This window comes from Esox lucius, chromosome 10 (assembly GCF_011004845.1).
Source record: "Esox lucius isolate fEsoLuc1 chromosome 10, fEsoLuc1.pri, whole genome shotgun sequence".
Classification (NCBI taxonomy): domain Eukaryota; kingdom Metazoa; phylum Chordata; class Actinopteri; order Esociformes; family Esocidae; genus Esox; species Esox lucius.
Genome location: NC_047578.1, coordinates 6637584 through 6654256, shown reverse-complemented (window position 1 = coordinate 6654256; position 16673 = coordinate 6637584). Strand labels below are relative to the sequence as shown.

The window sequence follows — 16673 nt, the reverse complement described above, 5'->3', positions numbered from 1 at the left end:
GTGGGTTGGCCAGAGGAAGATGGCAAGAGTGTGACTGAATGTTTTTAGAGTGCTCTCCTGGTCTGGCCTGCAAAGAAAGAGAGGGAGAGAGAAACACTGGTCAGGTGCATCGGAAAACAATATTCTAAATACTACAAATCGGGTTTGTTTGGTAAGGTGGCAAGAAGGAAGTCATTATGCAAGAATCCAGAAGAAAACAAAGGAGGTTCTGTAGGTTTTCCCACTTACAAAGCATCTAGAAGTCAAATTTGTATCATAGGTACTCTTCAACTGTGAGTGACGGAATCTAAAACAAAAATCCAGAAAATCACATTGTATGATTTTTAAGTAATTCATTTGCATTTTATTGCATGAAATAAGTATTTGATACATCATTAAAGCAGAACTTAATATATGGTAAAGAAACCTTTGCTTGTAATTACAGAGTTCATACGTTTCCTGTAGTTCTTGACCAGGTTTGCACAAACTGCAGCAGGGATTTTGGCCCACTCCTCCATACAGACCTTCTCCAGATCCTTCAGGTTTTGGGACTTGCACCTGGGCCTTGAATGTGCAGTTTTAATGTGAACCAGACCTGCAACGTCAGTTCTGCAAAGTGTTCGTGTTTCTCTCATGACAAGGTCACGAGGCTAAGCTGCCAGCACCCCATTCCAAAACCCCAGGAACGGGCTTGCGTAGACACTAACCCCACCAGGGTACAGGCTTGTTGTGCCTCACACGGGCACCTCGGGGCCACGGAGGGAGAGGCAGCCAGCCATGGCTGCCCGGGGCGTGGCAGTACTTTTCCATTCAACTGGCCTGCTTTGCTATGTGGGTCAGAGAGGCAGGCTACAGCAGGAGGCAAAACACACCGTCACTCCAAGGAGTCAACTTTTAACTGTTGACGACACTTCATGGTCCTTTTCCGTAAAGCACACTGGGCCTTCGAAAAAATAAAACGTTACTTGCCAGAAAAAAGGTCGGCACAACAACAGCACCAGGCAGTTAAAATACGTCGAAAAGAAGTATTTCCGGTTGAAAGTACATCTTTCAAAGTCCTCTGTATACTGGCAAATCAAAAATTCCACTCTAAGATCTCTGGAATCCTCTTGATCATTAAAAACATATAAAGTGCTCAGTCCAACCAGTGTGGGAAGTCAACGCTGTGTGGTCGGCTGTGTGGGCGGCACGAGAAAACTACAATCAGCCCCACAGTGTATACCAGTAGACTAGACACTGTGGTTCACATGAGCCTGATGGTTGCTGACGGCCATGACCCGGGTGGCTTGGGAACCTAGAGGGCCTCAGTGCCCCAAACACCATCACTTCCTGTATCCTCGGTGTGCCTCCAAACCCCTCTGCTTCCCGTCGCCTGTAGACCGTCTTCCTGTAGACATGTCCACACGACCATTCAATGACCGATCAATGAGACACAGCTTCCTCCTCAAGGTTTTTGGTTAAGGTCACTCATAGGACACACAAACACATAAAATGTTTGATTTGAATCTGCCGGTAAGCAGTTTTGTTTCTTTGGGGAAGGGTTCGGGGGTAAACATCCAAACAGGACGTAAGATTATAGTAAATAAAGCAACTTCTTTTCCCACCAGGTCAAAAATGGCAAACAATACTGAGAGCAGTATGACTGGGCTTCTTCAGGAAATATTGACGGTGGCTAAGTGAGACATAGGAGAGGGGTTTACGTCAGGTCAGACATTCACAAAACCAGTGAGTTGGCAAACTAGACAAAGGGGGGGGGGTGAGAAAGAGAGAGACGCGGCAAGAGAGAGACCTAGTGACAAAGACAGAGAAACAGAGGGAGACAGAGAGAGATGTACAGACAGTGGAGATGGAGACGCAACAAGCCACGGAGAGTAACAACGACGTGCAGGAACGACGGGAACAACACCCAACGTTGTTCTCACATGTGGAAGTCAACTGGAAGAGAACAGACGGCCCATTACTCTCCCCTACAACGTATTCCTCCGCCTAACAGGCCCTTCTGTGTGTTTATGTAGTCTCGGTGCCAGCTCTGCTCACGCACGTACGCAACGGAGCCACGGGATGGAAAACGCTAGGACTGCACCTCCTTGAGTCCTCAGGTGAGCCAGGTGTCAGGTCAGTTCCCACTGCACAGCCGACAGTCGGGAAAACAATGACGTTTGCATCCAACTGGCTGGGACAGAGGAGGCTCGACTTCGACTGATGGTCGGACGGTTTTTCGAAAAAGGTCTACGAGGATGTTCGTGTTCTGGCACGTCTCAGATGTCGAACCTGCACGCTCTCTGTAGAAAGGCCACGGGCTGCGTTTTCTGCTCGTATCTCTATACTTAAAGGTGAAGTTAATGCACCTGGCAATCAAAACATGTATGCCCATTTCCATGCACATGTACACACACACACACAGACATTTCTCAGATATGCCAATCAAATCACCAACCCACAACTCTACACTACGATGACTCAGAATCCTGCATGACTCATGCCTGCGCTCCTCCGTCCCTCCCACTCATAAAACATCGCAATCCGCCCCTCACCCCTCCCGTCCGAACCTTTTCACTCAAGGGATTTTCATGAGAAAATTAAACTGTGCCAAGAAATTGTTTTCCGGGCCCGAGCAGTTGGTGTGAGGAGTGAAAGCGGGTCAGGGAGTGCAGGCGAGGGGGGACGGGGGGAGGAAGGAAGGGCACGGGGGTTAAGTGAATCAGCCCACAGGCTGTGGGTTGGGTGATAGAGTAATGGAAGGAAACAGGTGCATTCTGGGGCTGTGCTGAGTGTTGCCAGTCATCCTGGGTCAGGTGCATGGCAGCCTGACAGACAGACAAAAACAGCCAGACAGACAGATGCAGACAGAGATAGATGAGATAGATGGAGGGGGTCAGTGAAAAAGAGGGAGAGAGACAGAGATGGAGAAATAGCCGAGATAGAGACAGAAATAGAGTGAGACAGAGGGAGAGGGAGGCAGAGATAGACAGGAAGAGATAAAGAAACATCAATAGAGGGGGAGTTAGAGTGACAGAGAAAGATAAGGAGACAGAGAGAGACAGAGAGAGAGAGAGAGAGAGAGAGAGAGAGAGAGAGAGAGAGCACGGAACGTGAGGATTTGCATTAGACATTAATGATTATATTATGTCCCAAATGACCCAAATGAGGAGCGAGGTTCCCAACCAGGTGATCTGGGTTTCTAATGAAACGCGCACAGGAGACATGGGTTTCCACTCACACAAACGAAACACTTCTGAAGCATGAAGGCGACGGAGCGCGTCCCCATCCTGACACCACCACTGGAAGGAGACGCGGATGGAGAAACCAGGTCTACTGTAGATCTGCCACAGCTTCTGACCAACAATGGACGCTTAACAAAAGGAGGGAAGCCCGTTCTGTTGCCTTGGCACAGCGTCAGACAATCACCTGGATCCTAATCTCTCACATTAGCTGACTCAGCAAAATGGGATTCAGCGGAGCACTTGAATGTGATTTAGTGGAGTGAGACAGGGAGGCCCGATGACAATCAGAAGGGTCTTCCTTCCAACGCAGTCATCAGTCATGTTGGCCAGGCTGCACTAACTGATTTCATTAGAGCCCAGCGGTTTAAAGCGCACCGCAAGCCGTAACGAAGCGCTTCATCAGGCTCTGCCAGCGGAGTGGAGGGCACCAAGGAACTGGCACGCAATGAAGACGTTCAAGAGCAGATGGGCAGAGACAGATGGGAGGCGCGGCAAGCGCTGCACTTCTGTTTGTTTTCTGTTCTGATCCATGCATGCCCATCTCTCTGTGTGTGTGAGGGAGAATGTTTTCTGTTCTGATCCTTGAATGCCCATCTCTCTGTGTGTGTGAGGGAGAATGTTTTCTGTTCTGATCCATGTATGCCCATCTCTCTGTGTGTGTGTGAGGGAGAATGTTTTCTGTTCTGATCCATGTATGCCCATCTCTCTGTGTGTGTGAGGGAGAATGTTTTCTGTTCTGATCCATGCATGCCCATCTCTCTGTGTGTGTGAGGAAGAATGTTTTCTGTTCTGATCCATGTATGCCCATCTCTCTGTGTGTGTGAGGGAGAATGTTTTCTGTTCTGATCCATGTATGCCCATCTCTCTGTGTGTGTGAGGGAGAATGTTTTCTGTTCTGATCCATGTATGCCCATCTCTCTGTGTGTGTGAGGGAGAATGTTTTCTGTTCTGATCCTTGAATGGCCATTAGTGTGTGAGGGAAAATGTTTTCTGTTCTGATCCATGTATGCCCATCTCTCTGTGTGTGTGAGGGAGAATGTTTTCTGTTCTGATCCTTGAATGGCCATTAGTGTGTGAGGGAAAATGTTTTCTGTTCTGATCCATGTATGCCCATCTCTATGTGTGTGTGAGGGAGAATGTTTTCTGTTCTGATCCATGTATGCCCACTGCATGGCGTGTGCAGTCAGTGGTATTCCTCGTCCTACGGACATACGCGGAAGGCCGGCGCAGCCTTTGCACCTTCAAGGTTAGAGCTAAGACATAATGCGTGTGTGCGAATGAGAAGAGAGAGGGCTCCCTTGGCTCTGATTGGTGGATTCAGAGCTGATGTCACAGGAGTTTTTTTGGCTCGTCTCGTCTTCCACCCCTTGATGGATACAATTAAAACTGCATGAATCACACACACGCACGCACTCATGCACACACACACACACACACACATGCACGCGCACAGCTGCTGTTGTTTGGTGCTGTTAGATAATATTGCAGCAGCCAGTAGCCAGTCAGCTAGTTCAGGGAATGAACAGGAGAGGTGAGGGAGAGAGATAGAGAGGGAGAGATAGAAAGAGGGAGAGAGGGAGAGAGAAAGAAAGAGAGAGGGGCAGAGAGGGAGAAAGGATTCTTCCTCCAAACACAGAGCACATATTAGAACACAGTGAGCACGTTTGCGGATTATTACCACATACCTCCCACCAACATAAGAAAAATAAATGTTTTCCTACACCCCATTCGTATTCTGTTTTCACAACAGGAGGAGGATCGGACTACACCAGGTCTGTTATAAAAAAGACCCGAAGGATTTCATGGCATCCGCACAGACGCCAGCTGAAATCTGACAGCAGAAAGAACAACAACACCGCTCAGCGTCAATCCCCCCCAGAGTCACTGCAACTCATTAGCCGTCCCCTACTAGACCCCAGTCAGACCCCAGACACTCCCAAGGGGTCACTGAAACCAAGTGGGTCACAGCCTGTGGGCTTCCTGCTTTTGTGGGCACAGATGGTTCAAGGGTTTGGAGAAATGACCACGGCTATATTTAAATAATCCCAAACGAATGCGTGTCTCTCCGGCCAAAGGGTCTGGGTTCAGCCGGGCACCAATTGTTTTGGGGAATCGGATGAAAGGTCTCACAGACTTCGAGACAATGCGAAACACAACAGAGAAGAAGCCGTGGGAGAGTAAAGCCTCACGGTAGGGACGGCGCGTGGGTGTACCAGCCCTGACGTCAGCAACTGCCGCGCCGTCATTCCTGGAAGGAGGAGATTTGGGATGCTGAACCAAACAGCCCTGATAAGCCCCACCTGGACCCTATCCGGTCAGGACAGGCAAAAGCAAGGGGCTCCCACACAGGTGAAGTGAGGAGAGTCTGGATGTACCAACAGTCCTGCTGTGCCTGGGGAAAGACAGGTCCCTTTAGTTAAACCCAAACCCTACCCCACATCTACAAACCTAACCCTACCCCACATCTACAACCCTAACCCTACCCCACATCTACAACCCTACCACTACCCCACATCTACAACCCTAACCCTAACCCCACATCTACAACCCTACCACTACCCCACATCTACAACCCTAACCCTACCCCACATCTACAACCCTAACCCTACCCCACATCTACAACCCTACCACTACCCCACATCTACAACCCTAACCCTACCCCACATCTACAACCCTACCACTACCCCACATCTACAACCCTAACCCTACCCCACATATACAACCCTAACCCTACCCCACATCTACAACCCTAACCCTACCCCACATCTACAACCCTACCCCACATCTACAACCCTAACCCTACCCCACATCTACAACCCTACCCCACATCTACAACCCTACCCCACATCTACAACCCTAACCCTACCCCACATCTACAACCCTACCCCACATCTACAACCCTACCCCACATCTACAACCTTAACCCGCATCTACAACCCTACCCCACATCTACAACCCTAACCCACATCTACAACCCTAACCCTAACCCACATCTACAACCCTAACCCTACCCCACATCTACAACCCTACCCCACATCTACAACCCTACCCCTACCCCACATCTACAACCCTACCCCACATCTACAACCCTACCCCACATCTACAACCCTAACCCTACCCCACATCTACAACCCTACCCCACATCTACAACCCTACCCCACATCTACAACCTTAACCCGCATCTACAACCCTACCCCACATCTACAACCCTAACCCACATCTACAACCCTAACCCTAACCCACATCTACAACCCTAACCCTACCCCACATCTACAACCCTACCCCACATCTACAACCCTACCCCTACCCCACATCTACAACCCTACCCCACATCTACAACCCTAACCCACATCTACAACCCTAACCCACATCTACAACCCTAACCCTACCCCACATCTACAACCCTACCCCACATCTACAACCCTACCCCACAACTACAACGTCAAACGAAATGTCCCATATCCACCTACTTTACCCTAGACTGCAATGTCCTACTAACTATTGTCCAACCAACTATTGTCCTAGAATTTGACCTGGTCTGCAGGAATACTGAATGGGGATTGTTAATGAGAACTGGTGGAATTCACTAAACGAATAGACAACCACAAAACAGCCTTGAAATTCCACAAATTCCAGGAGCATTAGAAAGGCCACCTGTGGCCTGTGTGTGTGTGTGTGTGTGTGTTCCCTCATCAGCTGATCGTTTTAGGGGTTTTGGGTGACCTCACCCCCCAAAAATCCATCCACTGACAAAAATACAGGGTAGGCTTGATGAACAAATCTGCTGGCTCCCACATTCCGGCCATACCTGGCAAACTTTTCCCTCGCATCTCTTTGTGGTTATTCTTCTTATTTGGCCTAGGGAGACAAACGTGGATGGAAACATGGAAGCCTCCTTGCCACCACTGCAAATTGTTGGCATTTCTGGACAACGTATCACAGGGCAGAGAAGCCAGGGATTAACCAACGGCATGTGGATGTGACAGATCACGTGACATGTTTGTGCTTATAGTTAGTTCAAGGGGCAGCAGAAAAAATAACTGCAAAGTACGCTGGCCACCCCCGGGCCAGGAAAATATCATACCTGCAGCCTTTATGACAGGCTGTGGTTGTTTTTGACCTGGAAAATTGCTGATGAGGGAGCAGTTAGGGTTGACTCGTTTGGGGAAAGAACACCGGATTGTTGCGCCCGTTGCGATTTGACCTGGGACACTTTACAGTGACGGGTCAGGGGGTCTCGGCAGCAGGGTTCCTGTGGAAGGCGCAGCATCGCACGCTGATAGTATTAATACATTATAAATCCTGCTGCAGCAATTACGCAACAGAAAAAAAAAATATATATAAATAAGCCTTTCCACGTGCGTCATGCCTACATTTTCATGATCTTTACGGCACATGCAGAAATGCGCGCACACACGCACGCACACAAACAAGGAGATACTCGCAGATACTCTTCCATGGCACTGTACTGCAGAGGGAGAATTCAGATGCAGACAGGGCAACTCCCTACTGCCATGAGGTGTTTGGATGCAGTAGAGGCTAACAGAAATAACCAGTCTCAAAGACAAATACTGGTTTAATATGTAAGAATATGACATATATATATATATATGCATGTGTATATATATATATATGCCTATATATGTGTGTCTTTATGTATGTGTATATATATATACACATATATATTTATGTATATACATGTGTATGCATATATCTGACAGAACTGTCGTCAGACTTGCAAAACGTAATGTCTCGCAATATAATGTAATGTAAACAAACAAACCAATCAGACTATCAGCATTTGATTGTCTCTCTCGTAATGTCAACAAGCAGTTATTAGTTATTCAGTAGTGGCAGGGGGTCCCCAAATCCCACAGTGCCGTCAATGAGCATAAACGAGTGGCAGACAGAAATTTGGACCGGTCTATTTCTGCCTGACATTGTATTTCCCCAGGTACTGTGTTGTTCTCATTTATTGTCTGGTTTGGAGTTAATAAACTATAAAAATGTCACATTTGGGCAGTTAACCTTGTGTGAAGGAAAAAAAATAAACAATGAGCGCGCTTAAAAAATTGGTGAAAAGTTCTGAAACGGGGACTATTATTCTCCTACGATTGTTCCCACGTTTGTGAGCCACGATTAGGTTGGTTCCTGTTAGGAAAACAGCAGCTCTGCCGAGGTGCCAACCAAACATTCACAGGAGACTCAGGCCACAAACACTTCTCAACGGTACCACCAACGGAACAGTGGAACACCTCCCTCCCACCCACCCACCCACCTCCCCCCACCTCCACGTTTCTGCCTCTCTTTTCATCTTAGTTCTTTCCCCTTCTTTGCCCCCCCCCCAACCCCACTCGCCCACTCTCCTTCCCCCGTCTCCATAACCCCCCTCCTTGCACTCTCCCTCTTTACGCCCCTCTCGATCACACCACGCCTCTCTTTTCTGTCGCCCTCCCTGCTCTCGGTGGGGTGGGGGGCTGTAAAGTGGGGGCGATGACACGAAGGTCCAGACAGGGATGGTCCTCAGCGTCGGCCCAGCCGATGCAGCAGCACGCAGCAGTGCAGTGTGGCTGAGACTCACACCAGACTGAAGGCAGGGATCCAACTCGGGCCGCTGGGCTGATGAGGTCACCTTTTACATAACATACACAGACTGACTAATCATAAATCACAGTAACATGCCCGCGTCGCGGTTATTCCCAGTGAGACGAGGCGTTTAGGCAAAAGCGGCACAGTTAGAACTTCCGAACGGTGGCGCTTACAGATTGGTGGGTTTTTAAGTTAACTACAAATTCTCACTGCGTTTTCTAGTGTTCTTAACCTGCCTAATGAAATAACGGCCTAGGGCAGTCATCTGCAATTTCCAAACACTGCTGTGGGTTTTAATACACAGAATGAAACACTGACCGAGAACGCCACTGTACATTTGTTATGTTCCAAGCTGGATCTGGAGCTAAGTTATCTGACATGATCTAATTTGTAGTTGTTTTTCAAAGTAGATACTTTTAAGACGGCAGCTATCAAATCACTGAGGCAATTTACGGTTGATGTACCACTCTGTCTTCTCTCACTTCATATCTGCCCAAAATTATTGCCTGAACCAGAAGCGGTACAGTGTTGGTCATTGCTGCTAAATACAACTAGGGCTACATTTTAGAGTAATGAAGACGGAGATAAACTGGCCAACTGGAACGTAAAACTCTCCAGAAGACCACGCGTTGAGCACACAGTTAAAAAACAAGCGAAAAGCTAAACGGTTGAACACGTGGGTTTTGGGTACTACTGAACACTACTGAACAGTCTCAACCCGTCTCAATCCAGTTCACTTGAATTTGACACTGACTGTCGCCATCATGCTTGTTTACATATGAACAGGCGTGACTGTATTTCAACCACACATGGTTTGTTGTGTCAACGTCACCTTTTATCTGCCTGTCGAGGGCTACAACAGACCAGGTGTAAAACTAATCTGGTGTCTCAGACCTGGGTTGGTCCCTTCACAGCAGGAGAGGATGAAAACCAGAAGTGTTTTGGGTTCCCGGGACAGGGATAATAGTACTATGGATAAAACTAAGCCTTCACATTTAATCACAGCAATGAACTAGCGATACAATTCACAGAGAAAACAGACCCAAAGTCAACAAAACAGTCTGTGACTTAAGTAACACTTCATTTGGAAAATCCTAAAAGTGTGTCCGTAGGTCCTCCAGACTACATACTGACTATCAATAACATTTCCACGAACTATTTACAGTACTAACCCTTAACCCTTACCCCAAACCATCTAAACCTAACCCTAACCACAGGAAGTAGTTGCTTAACAACAGACAGCTTGTGGAACACTTCTTGATAATATTACTATCTATAGAAAATCTACAGACGGAAATTGCGACTCTCAGACTAAAGTGTAACTGTATCTTCCAATTGAGCCCATAGGGATCCGGTCAAAGGTAATCCCCTATACTGGGAACACACTATCATCTATGACTCACACAGGTAATGTCTAAAATCAAGATTCAATTCTAGTCAGGGCTGTCATGTAGTCAGTAGCAAATGTGTGACGCTGAGGGTTTGAAACACTCCAAACCTGACGGCCAAGCATCGTCTCAGTCTTGAGGAGCCCAATCGGACAGACGTCACTCCAGTCAGAGACTGATTCATTTAGACAGGGGTGCTTCCTGGACTGCGCTCCACTTCAGTTGCCTGGCCGAGTTACGTAACGAGGGATGAATCAGGGCACTTCGGCACACCGTCAGTTCGACTCAGGCGTGTCAGCAGGGCCTATGTGCTCCAGTGAAAAGCAGTGGACTACACAGGGAACGTGGTTCCATTTGGGACTCAGGAGCACAGCTGAGGCCAGAGAATTGCGTGCAATTCCAGTACCGCTGGAGAGGCGACTTGGACAGAGTTGTAAACAAGGTTACTACCTAGGTAGAGAATGAAGAGACTCCCTCTCTTTATTCCCACCTCTCCCTCTCTTTATTCCCACCTCTCCCTCTCTTTATTCCCACCTCTCCCTCTCTTTATTCCCACCTCTCCCTCTCTTTATTCCCACGTCTCCCTCTCTTTATTCCCACCTCTCCCTCTCTTTATTCCCACCTCTCCCTCTCTTTATTCCCACCTCTCCCTCTCTTTATTCCCACCTCTCCCTCTCTTTATTCCCACGTCTCCCTCTCTTTATTCCCACCTCTCCCTCTCTTTATTTCCACCTCTCCCTCTCTTTATTCCCACCTCTCCCTCTCTTTATTCCCACCTCTCCCTCTCTTTATTCCCACCTCTCCTTCTCTTTATTCCCACCTCTCCCTCTCTTTATTCCCACCTCTCCCTCTCTTTATTCCCACCTCTCCCTCTCTTTATTCCCACCTCTCCCTCTCTTTATTCCCAACCTCTCCCTCTCTTTATTCCCACCACTCCGTCCCTCCAATTATCTATTTCCCTCTTTATTGTTCCCTCTCTCTTTTATAAATCCCTCTCTCTTCTCTTCACTTCTCTTCCGGTCTCTTAATCACTCTAGTTCCACCTCTTCCTCCATCTCTCTGACTGTTGTCGGCCCGTCCGTCCTTCCTACATCCTTCTCTTCTTTTAACGCCCTATCTCCGGGAGGTGGGTGTGAGCGGTGAGGCGGGGAAGGCTGAAGACAGGACAGATTGTGGCGTTAGAGGGACTGTTAATCCCCAAGCAAGACGACCTTAGGAGGGAGGAAAGGACAGGCAGCCAGCCAGCCACACCAGCAAAATAAAGACATCAGGGGGCATCATACACAGTGATGTCAGCCATGATGGAACCCAGCTGGGCCTAATTAATCTGCTGTGGCACTGGGGGGAGGACAGAAAACACGAGACAAAGAAAATCGAGGCATAACAACGTATGCTAAGTTACTTGAATGTAAAAACATTTAACCAGGTAATTATTCAAGGGTTAAGTGTCTGGCTCAGGGGCTGAATGGGGTTTTATCCAACCTTGACAGCTCAGGGCTCAGAAACAGCAACCTTTCATTTATTGGCCCGACACTCCTGACCACTAGGCTACCCTGCTGGCCCGAAATGGATTCATTTACTCAATAAATAACAGCCCAAATACATCTCCTTCACTAGATACATTGGGGAGAACAAGTATTTGATACACTGCCGATTTTGCAGGTTTTCCTACTTACAAAGCATGTAGAGGTCTGTAATTTTTATGATAGGTACACTTCAACTGTGAGAGATGGAATCTAAAACAAAAATCCAGAAAATCACAATGTATGATTTTTAAATAATTAATTTGCATTTTATTGCATTTTATTGCATGACATATGTATTTGATCATCTACCAACCAGTAAGAATTACGGCTCTCACAGACCTGTTAGTTTTTCTTTAAGAAGCCCTCCTGTTCTCCACACATGACCTGTATTAACTGCACCTGTTTGAACTCGTTACCTATATAAAAGACACCTGTCCACACACTCAATCAAACAAACAGACTCCAACCTCTCCACAATGGCCAAGACCAGAGAGCTGTGTAAGGACATCAGGGATAAAATTGTAGACCTGCACAAGGCTCGGATGGGCTAGAGGAAAATAGGCAAGCAGCTTGGTTAGAAGGCAACAACTGTTATTAGAAAATGGAAGAAGTTCAAGATGACGGTCAATCTCACTCGGTCTGGGGCTCCATGCAAGATCTCACCTTGTGGGGCATCATTGATCACGAGAAAGGTGAGGGATCAGCCCAGAACAACACAGCAGGACCCGGTCAATGACCTGAAGAAAGCTGGGACCACAGTCTCAAAGAAAACCATTAGTATCACACTACGCCGTCATGGATTAAAATCCTGCAGCGCACGCAAGGTCCCCCTGCTCAAGCCAGCGCATGTCCAGGCCCGTCTGAAGTTTGCCAATGATCATCTGGATGATCCAGAGGAGGAATGGGAGAAGGTCATGTTGTCAGATGAGACAAAAATAGAGCTTTCTGGTCTAAACCTCACTCGCCGTGTTTGGAGGAAGAAGAATGAGTACAACCCCAAGAACACCATCCCAACCGTGAAACATGGAGGTGGAAACATCATTCTTTGGGGATGCTTTTCTGCAAAGGGGACAGGACGACTGCACCGTATTGAGGGAAGGATGGATGGGGCCATGTATTGTGAGATCTTGGCCAACAACCTCCTTCCCTCAGTAAGAGCATTGAAGATGGGTTGTGATGGGGTCTTCCAGCATGACAGCGACCCGAAACACACAGCCAGGGCAACTAAGGAGTGGCTCCGTAAGAAGCATCTCAAGGTCCTGGAGTGGCCTAGCCAGTCTCCAGACCTGAACCCAATAGAAAATCTTTGGAGGGAGCTGAAAGTCCGTATTGCCCAGCGACAGCCCCAAAACCTGAAGGATCTGGAGAAGGTCTGTATGAAGCAGTGGGCCAAAAAAAGGTTTCTGTACCAAATATTAAGTCCTGCTTTTCTGATGTAACAAATACTTATGTCATGCAATAAAATGCAACATACAACGTGATTTTCAGAATTTTTTTTTTAGATTCCGTCATTCACAGTTAAAGAGTACCTATGATAAAAAGTACAGACTTCTACATGCTTTGTAAGTGGGACAATCGGCAGTGTATCAAATACTTGTTCTCCCCACTGTATAAGCAATAGTTTATTGTATGTCCGTTTTTGTCTCTCTTCTATCTACAACTGCAGTAGAGTTGGGAGAAAAAAATAAATCTGTGTAACAGCATTTCCCAGCATCCTCCACTCCCACACAGATGTAATCTTCTGCTTAGTCACCCATCCAGACTGCAGATATCAACTAATTCCCTATTGCCCCAAGGGCCCTAGCACTGCAATACACAGACAGCAGGGAGCCATTTTGGAGGCAAGACTGGTGTCTAAATGGCTTGGTGCTCCACGCCCCACGGCTGGTCAAACAGCACAATGAACTGTTTACAGCCATGACAGCATGTAACATCTGTCTAATCAGTTGATGACAGTTCAGAGTGTGAGAGGCCTTGGTTTACCTAGGTGTCGGTGAGGCTAAGGCCCTGGAAGTTCCAGAAGGGAAATAAGTCCAACACCCATATCCCAGGCTCTTTACCAGGGAGGAGAGAGTGTAAAATCAAAGCAACAAACCATAACATTGACATGGGCAATGGAAGATGTACAGTATGCACATTCAGCCATCTTGCCCTGAGATCGTGTGTGTGTGTGTGTGTGTGTGTGTATTTGTTGTTTAGATGCATCTGATTGCAAAACAAACTCCTTGCAGTCGATGTAATACATTTTACAATTAGCGCGCTAGATGTTTGCGGTGCTAATATAAAAGAGGAAAATTAAATGTAAAGAATATCTAGGGGGCAAAGCAGACACAGGATATCAAATTAATATGCACATTATTCAATGGGATTAACAAATAATTTAATTAATTCAGAATGCAGCTTGTCTTGGCTGTGTGTGTGTGTATATATTTTTACGCATGTCCTGTACATCTGTTCACAAAGTGTACTTGTCTTTGCGATGCCGTTTGTCACAGCATCACAAGAACATCTGATATGTATCCGCTCTCAGGAAGTCACGTTCACAGGAAGTCACGTTCTGTCAAAGCTCACGACCGCAATTAGCCAATGGCCTTGAGGTACTGTGTCGTGGGATTCTGGGTAGTCACGCCTCCTTTATAAATCGGGGACAGCCGCCATTTTGTAATTGAGATTGACTGTAACAACCTTGAGACAACACCTCAACTCTTTCCCTTGGCCCCACGGTTACATCATTAACAGAACCGACCACCATATGTTTCAAAGGCTTCCATTTCCCCACGTGATTCTTACCTATTTGCAGCAGCACGGGCGTCACCAGGGCCGTTTCCATGGCGTAGCAGAACTCCCGTCCGAACATGACGCCGCCGTGCATCACCCACTGACGAAGAGGGATCCGGTCTATAGACCCCTCGCTCACAGACTCCTCCTGGCATGACTCTAGGACCACACCACCTCCTCCTCCTCCTGTTGAACCTCCTTTATCACTTGTGGAGGCAGGGCTTGTGGTGGTTTTGTTTGCAGAAGGGACCACCATCACCCCCTGCACTTGCATAGCATCCACATCAGTGTTCTGGGGAGCCATTTTCTTCTTCCTCGGCATGCAAACACCCGAACGCACGACACCTCAGGCCCCAGAGGAAACAATCCGATTTAAAACTAAATCAGCAACGGATCTGTATTCAAGCACCAGCGGCTCTGTGGTGACGGGAGTGTGTTTGTCCTCGAAGTAAAGCTCTCGACGTCCCCAAACGTGGTAATCAGGATGTAGGAATAATCTCTTAAAGCGTATAATACATTCTTTGTGTGTTTCTCAAGAGAGGTGTTGTTTTGTTTCTCGAGGAGGGCCTGCCCTGGTAGCCTAGAACAGCATCCCACAGGCAGGTTGATTTGGTATAAAGGACGTGTGAAAATGAGATATGGCTTTTCTTCCGTGTTGCTTTCCCCCCCGTTTACTGTCTACTGGAATCAGTAAAAATCCATATCAATTGCCATTCAGTTAATACCAGTTTCATGATTTGTGTGGAGGAGGTGCAGAAGAGGGAGGGCAGGCAGCGGGGTGGAGGGCAGGAGGCGAAGCAGGGGAGAGCTCCTCGGTGAATCCCCATCGAGTGGCCGATCAATCTGCACTACCCAGGGTACACAGCGGGAGGAGTCGCCGGTCAGTCCAGTCGAAAGACCAAGAGAGAGACAGGGAGACAGAGAGAGACAGGGAGACAGAGAAAGATATGTGGACAGAGAGACAAACAGTTATTAAAATGGCCATGGTCAAACAGAACCATTCCGACCCACGCTGAAGCCCACTAGCCTAACAACAAATTATATAAGTCAGTTTGGCCGGACAGCGGGAAGCGTGTAAGCCAAAAAAAAAAAAGCCAAAGTAAAACCTCTTGAAACTAATAAATTATGGGCATGAACAGGCCTAGGTTATAGCCAGCTGGCTGGTAAAAGTGCCCTATGACCTGGGCGGAGAGTGACGCAAACAATGTAGTTCATAGAAATGTAGAGTGAGTGAGGGACGCCCCCCCCCCCTCGTTTTGCTCACACACCTCGTAGGGGCTTTTAGATTTCTGCCCGTTCGTTTAAGTCAAGGAACGAATAAAGCCGCTTCAATAATCAACCCGTTCTGTGCGTGCGTGTGCGTGCGTGCATGCCGTTTTGCCCTTAATAAACAGCTAGGCATTAGCATGGGTTGAAAGATTGGTTCGGAGACCCGGTTGGTGAGATTAGCGCGTCGAAAACAGCACGCTCCACGAGAACGAGACACCGGACGACACATGAAACCTTATGATTCGGTGCTTTCTGATCAAGCCCCTTATAAGTCCCTTGGACGAAAGAACAATGGGCCACCGTCGTTACGGGCAGGGGGAGGCTGACAAAAATCGGGGGAAAAAAAGCTTTTGGAGAAAGAGTGATGTGTACGTTTAGTTTTTCCATAAAATCCATTCATATGTTTTTTGTTTCCGCTAAATGATACCCGTGTGAAAGGGAAGGAATCCCGTCTAAACGAGAGGATCAAGATCCGTCATGCCTCTCCGAGCTCACCAAAGCAGCCAGAAGCTACAGTAGGCCAACGGGTGCCTAGGCAATTGGGTATGGTGAGCCAAGCTAACCACCTGCCTCAAGGGCACATTTTAGAAACGCAGCTTGGGTTTGAGTCACTGACTGTTTAAATCACTGACTCGCAAAGAGGCCTCTTATCCTGGTTGCAGTACTCTGACAGCGCCTGGGGTCCTGCTGAAGACACCGCAGATTGTCTCCGCGTGGTTCCTGGGTGGGAGGATGTCTCCTTGCTGAGACAGCAGTGTAATAAGAGCCAAAAATGGCTTGGCAAAATGCGAGGGGCACATCTCGATATATACAACTGGTGCATGCATGTTACTGGAACGAAACGAGGCCACGATTGCGGACTGGCCTCCGGCGAATTGTGAGCGTTGAAATCGGTTAATCACTTTTCAAAAATCTGCATT

The 16673-nt window shown here is 47.7% G+C and overlaps 1 protein-coding gene across 6 annotated transcripts in view; it reads right to left on the bottom strand.

Annotated features, from left to right (window-relative positions):
* LOC105012369 (solute carrier family 45 member 4) overlaps positions 1 to 16673 on the bottom strand; it is a 47842-nt gene that overhangs the window by 15141 nt on the left and 16028 nt on the right. For 3 of the 6 annotated variants that reach the window (XM_010873162.5, XM_034294789.1, XM_010873165.5), the window contains one exon: positions 14497 to 15332. In XM_010873162.5, coding sequence (XP_010871464.2) covers positions 14497 to 14806 — 310 coding nt within the window. In that variant the 5' untranslated portion in view covers positions 14807 to 15332. The remainder of the gene's footprint in view (positions 1 to 14496; positions 15333 to 16673) is intronic. The other 3 variants (XM_010873161.5, XM_010873164.5, XM_010873163.5) reach the window with 1 other exon arrangement.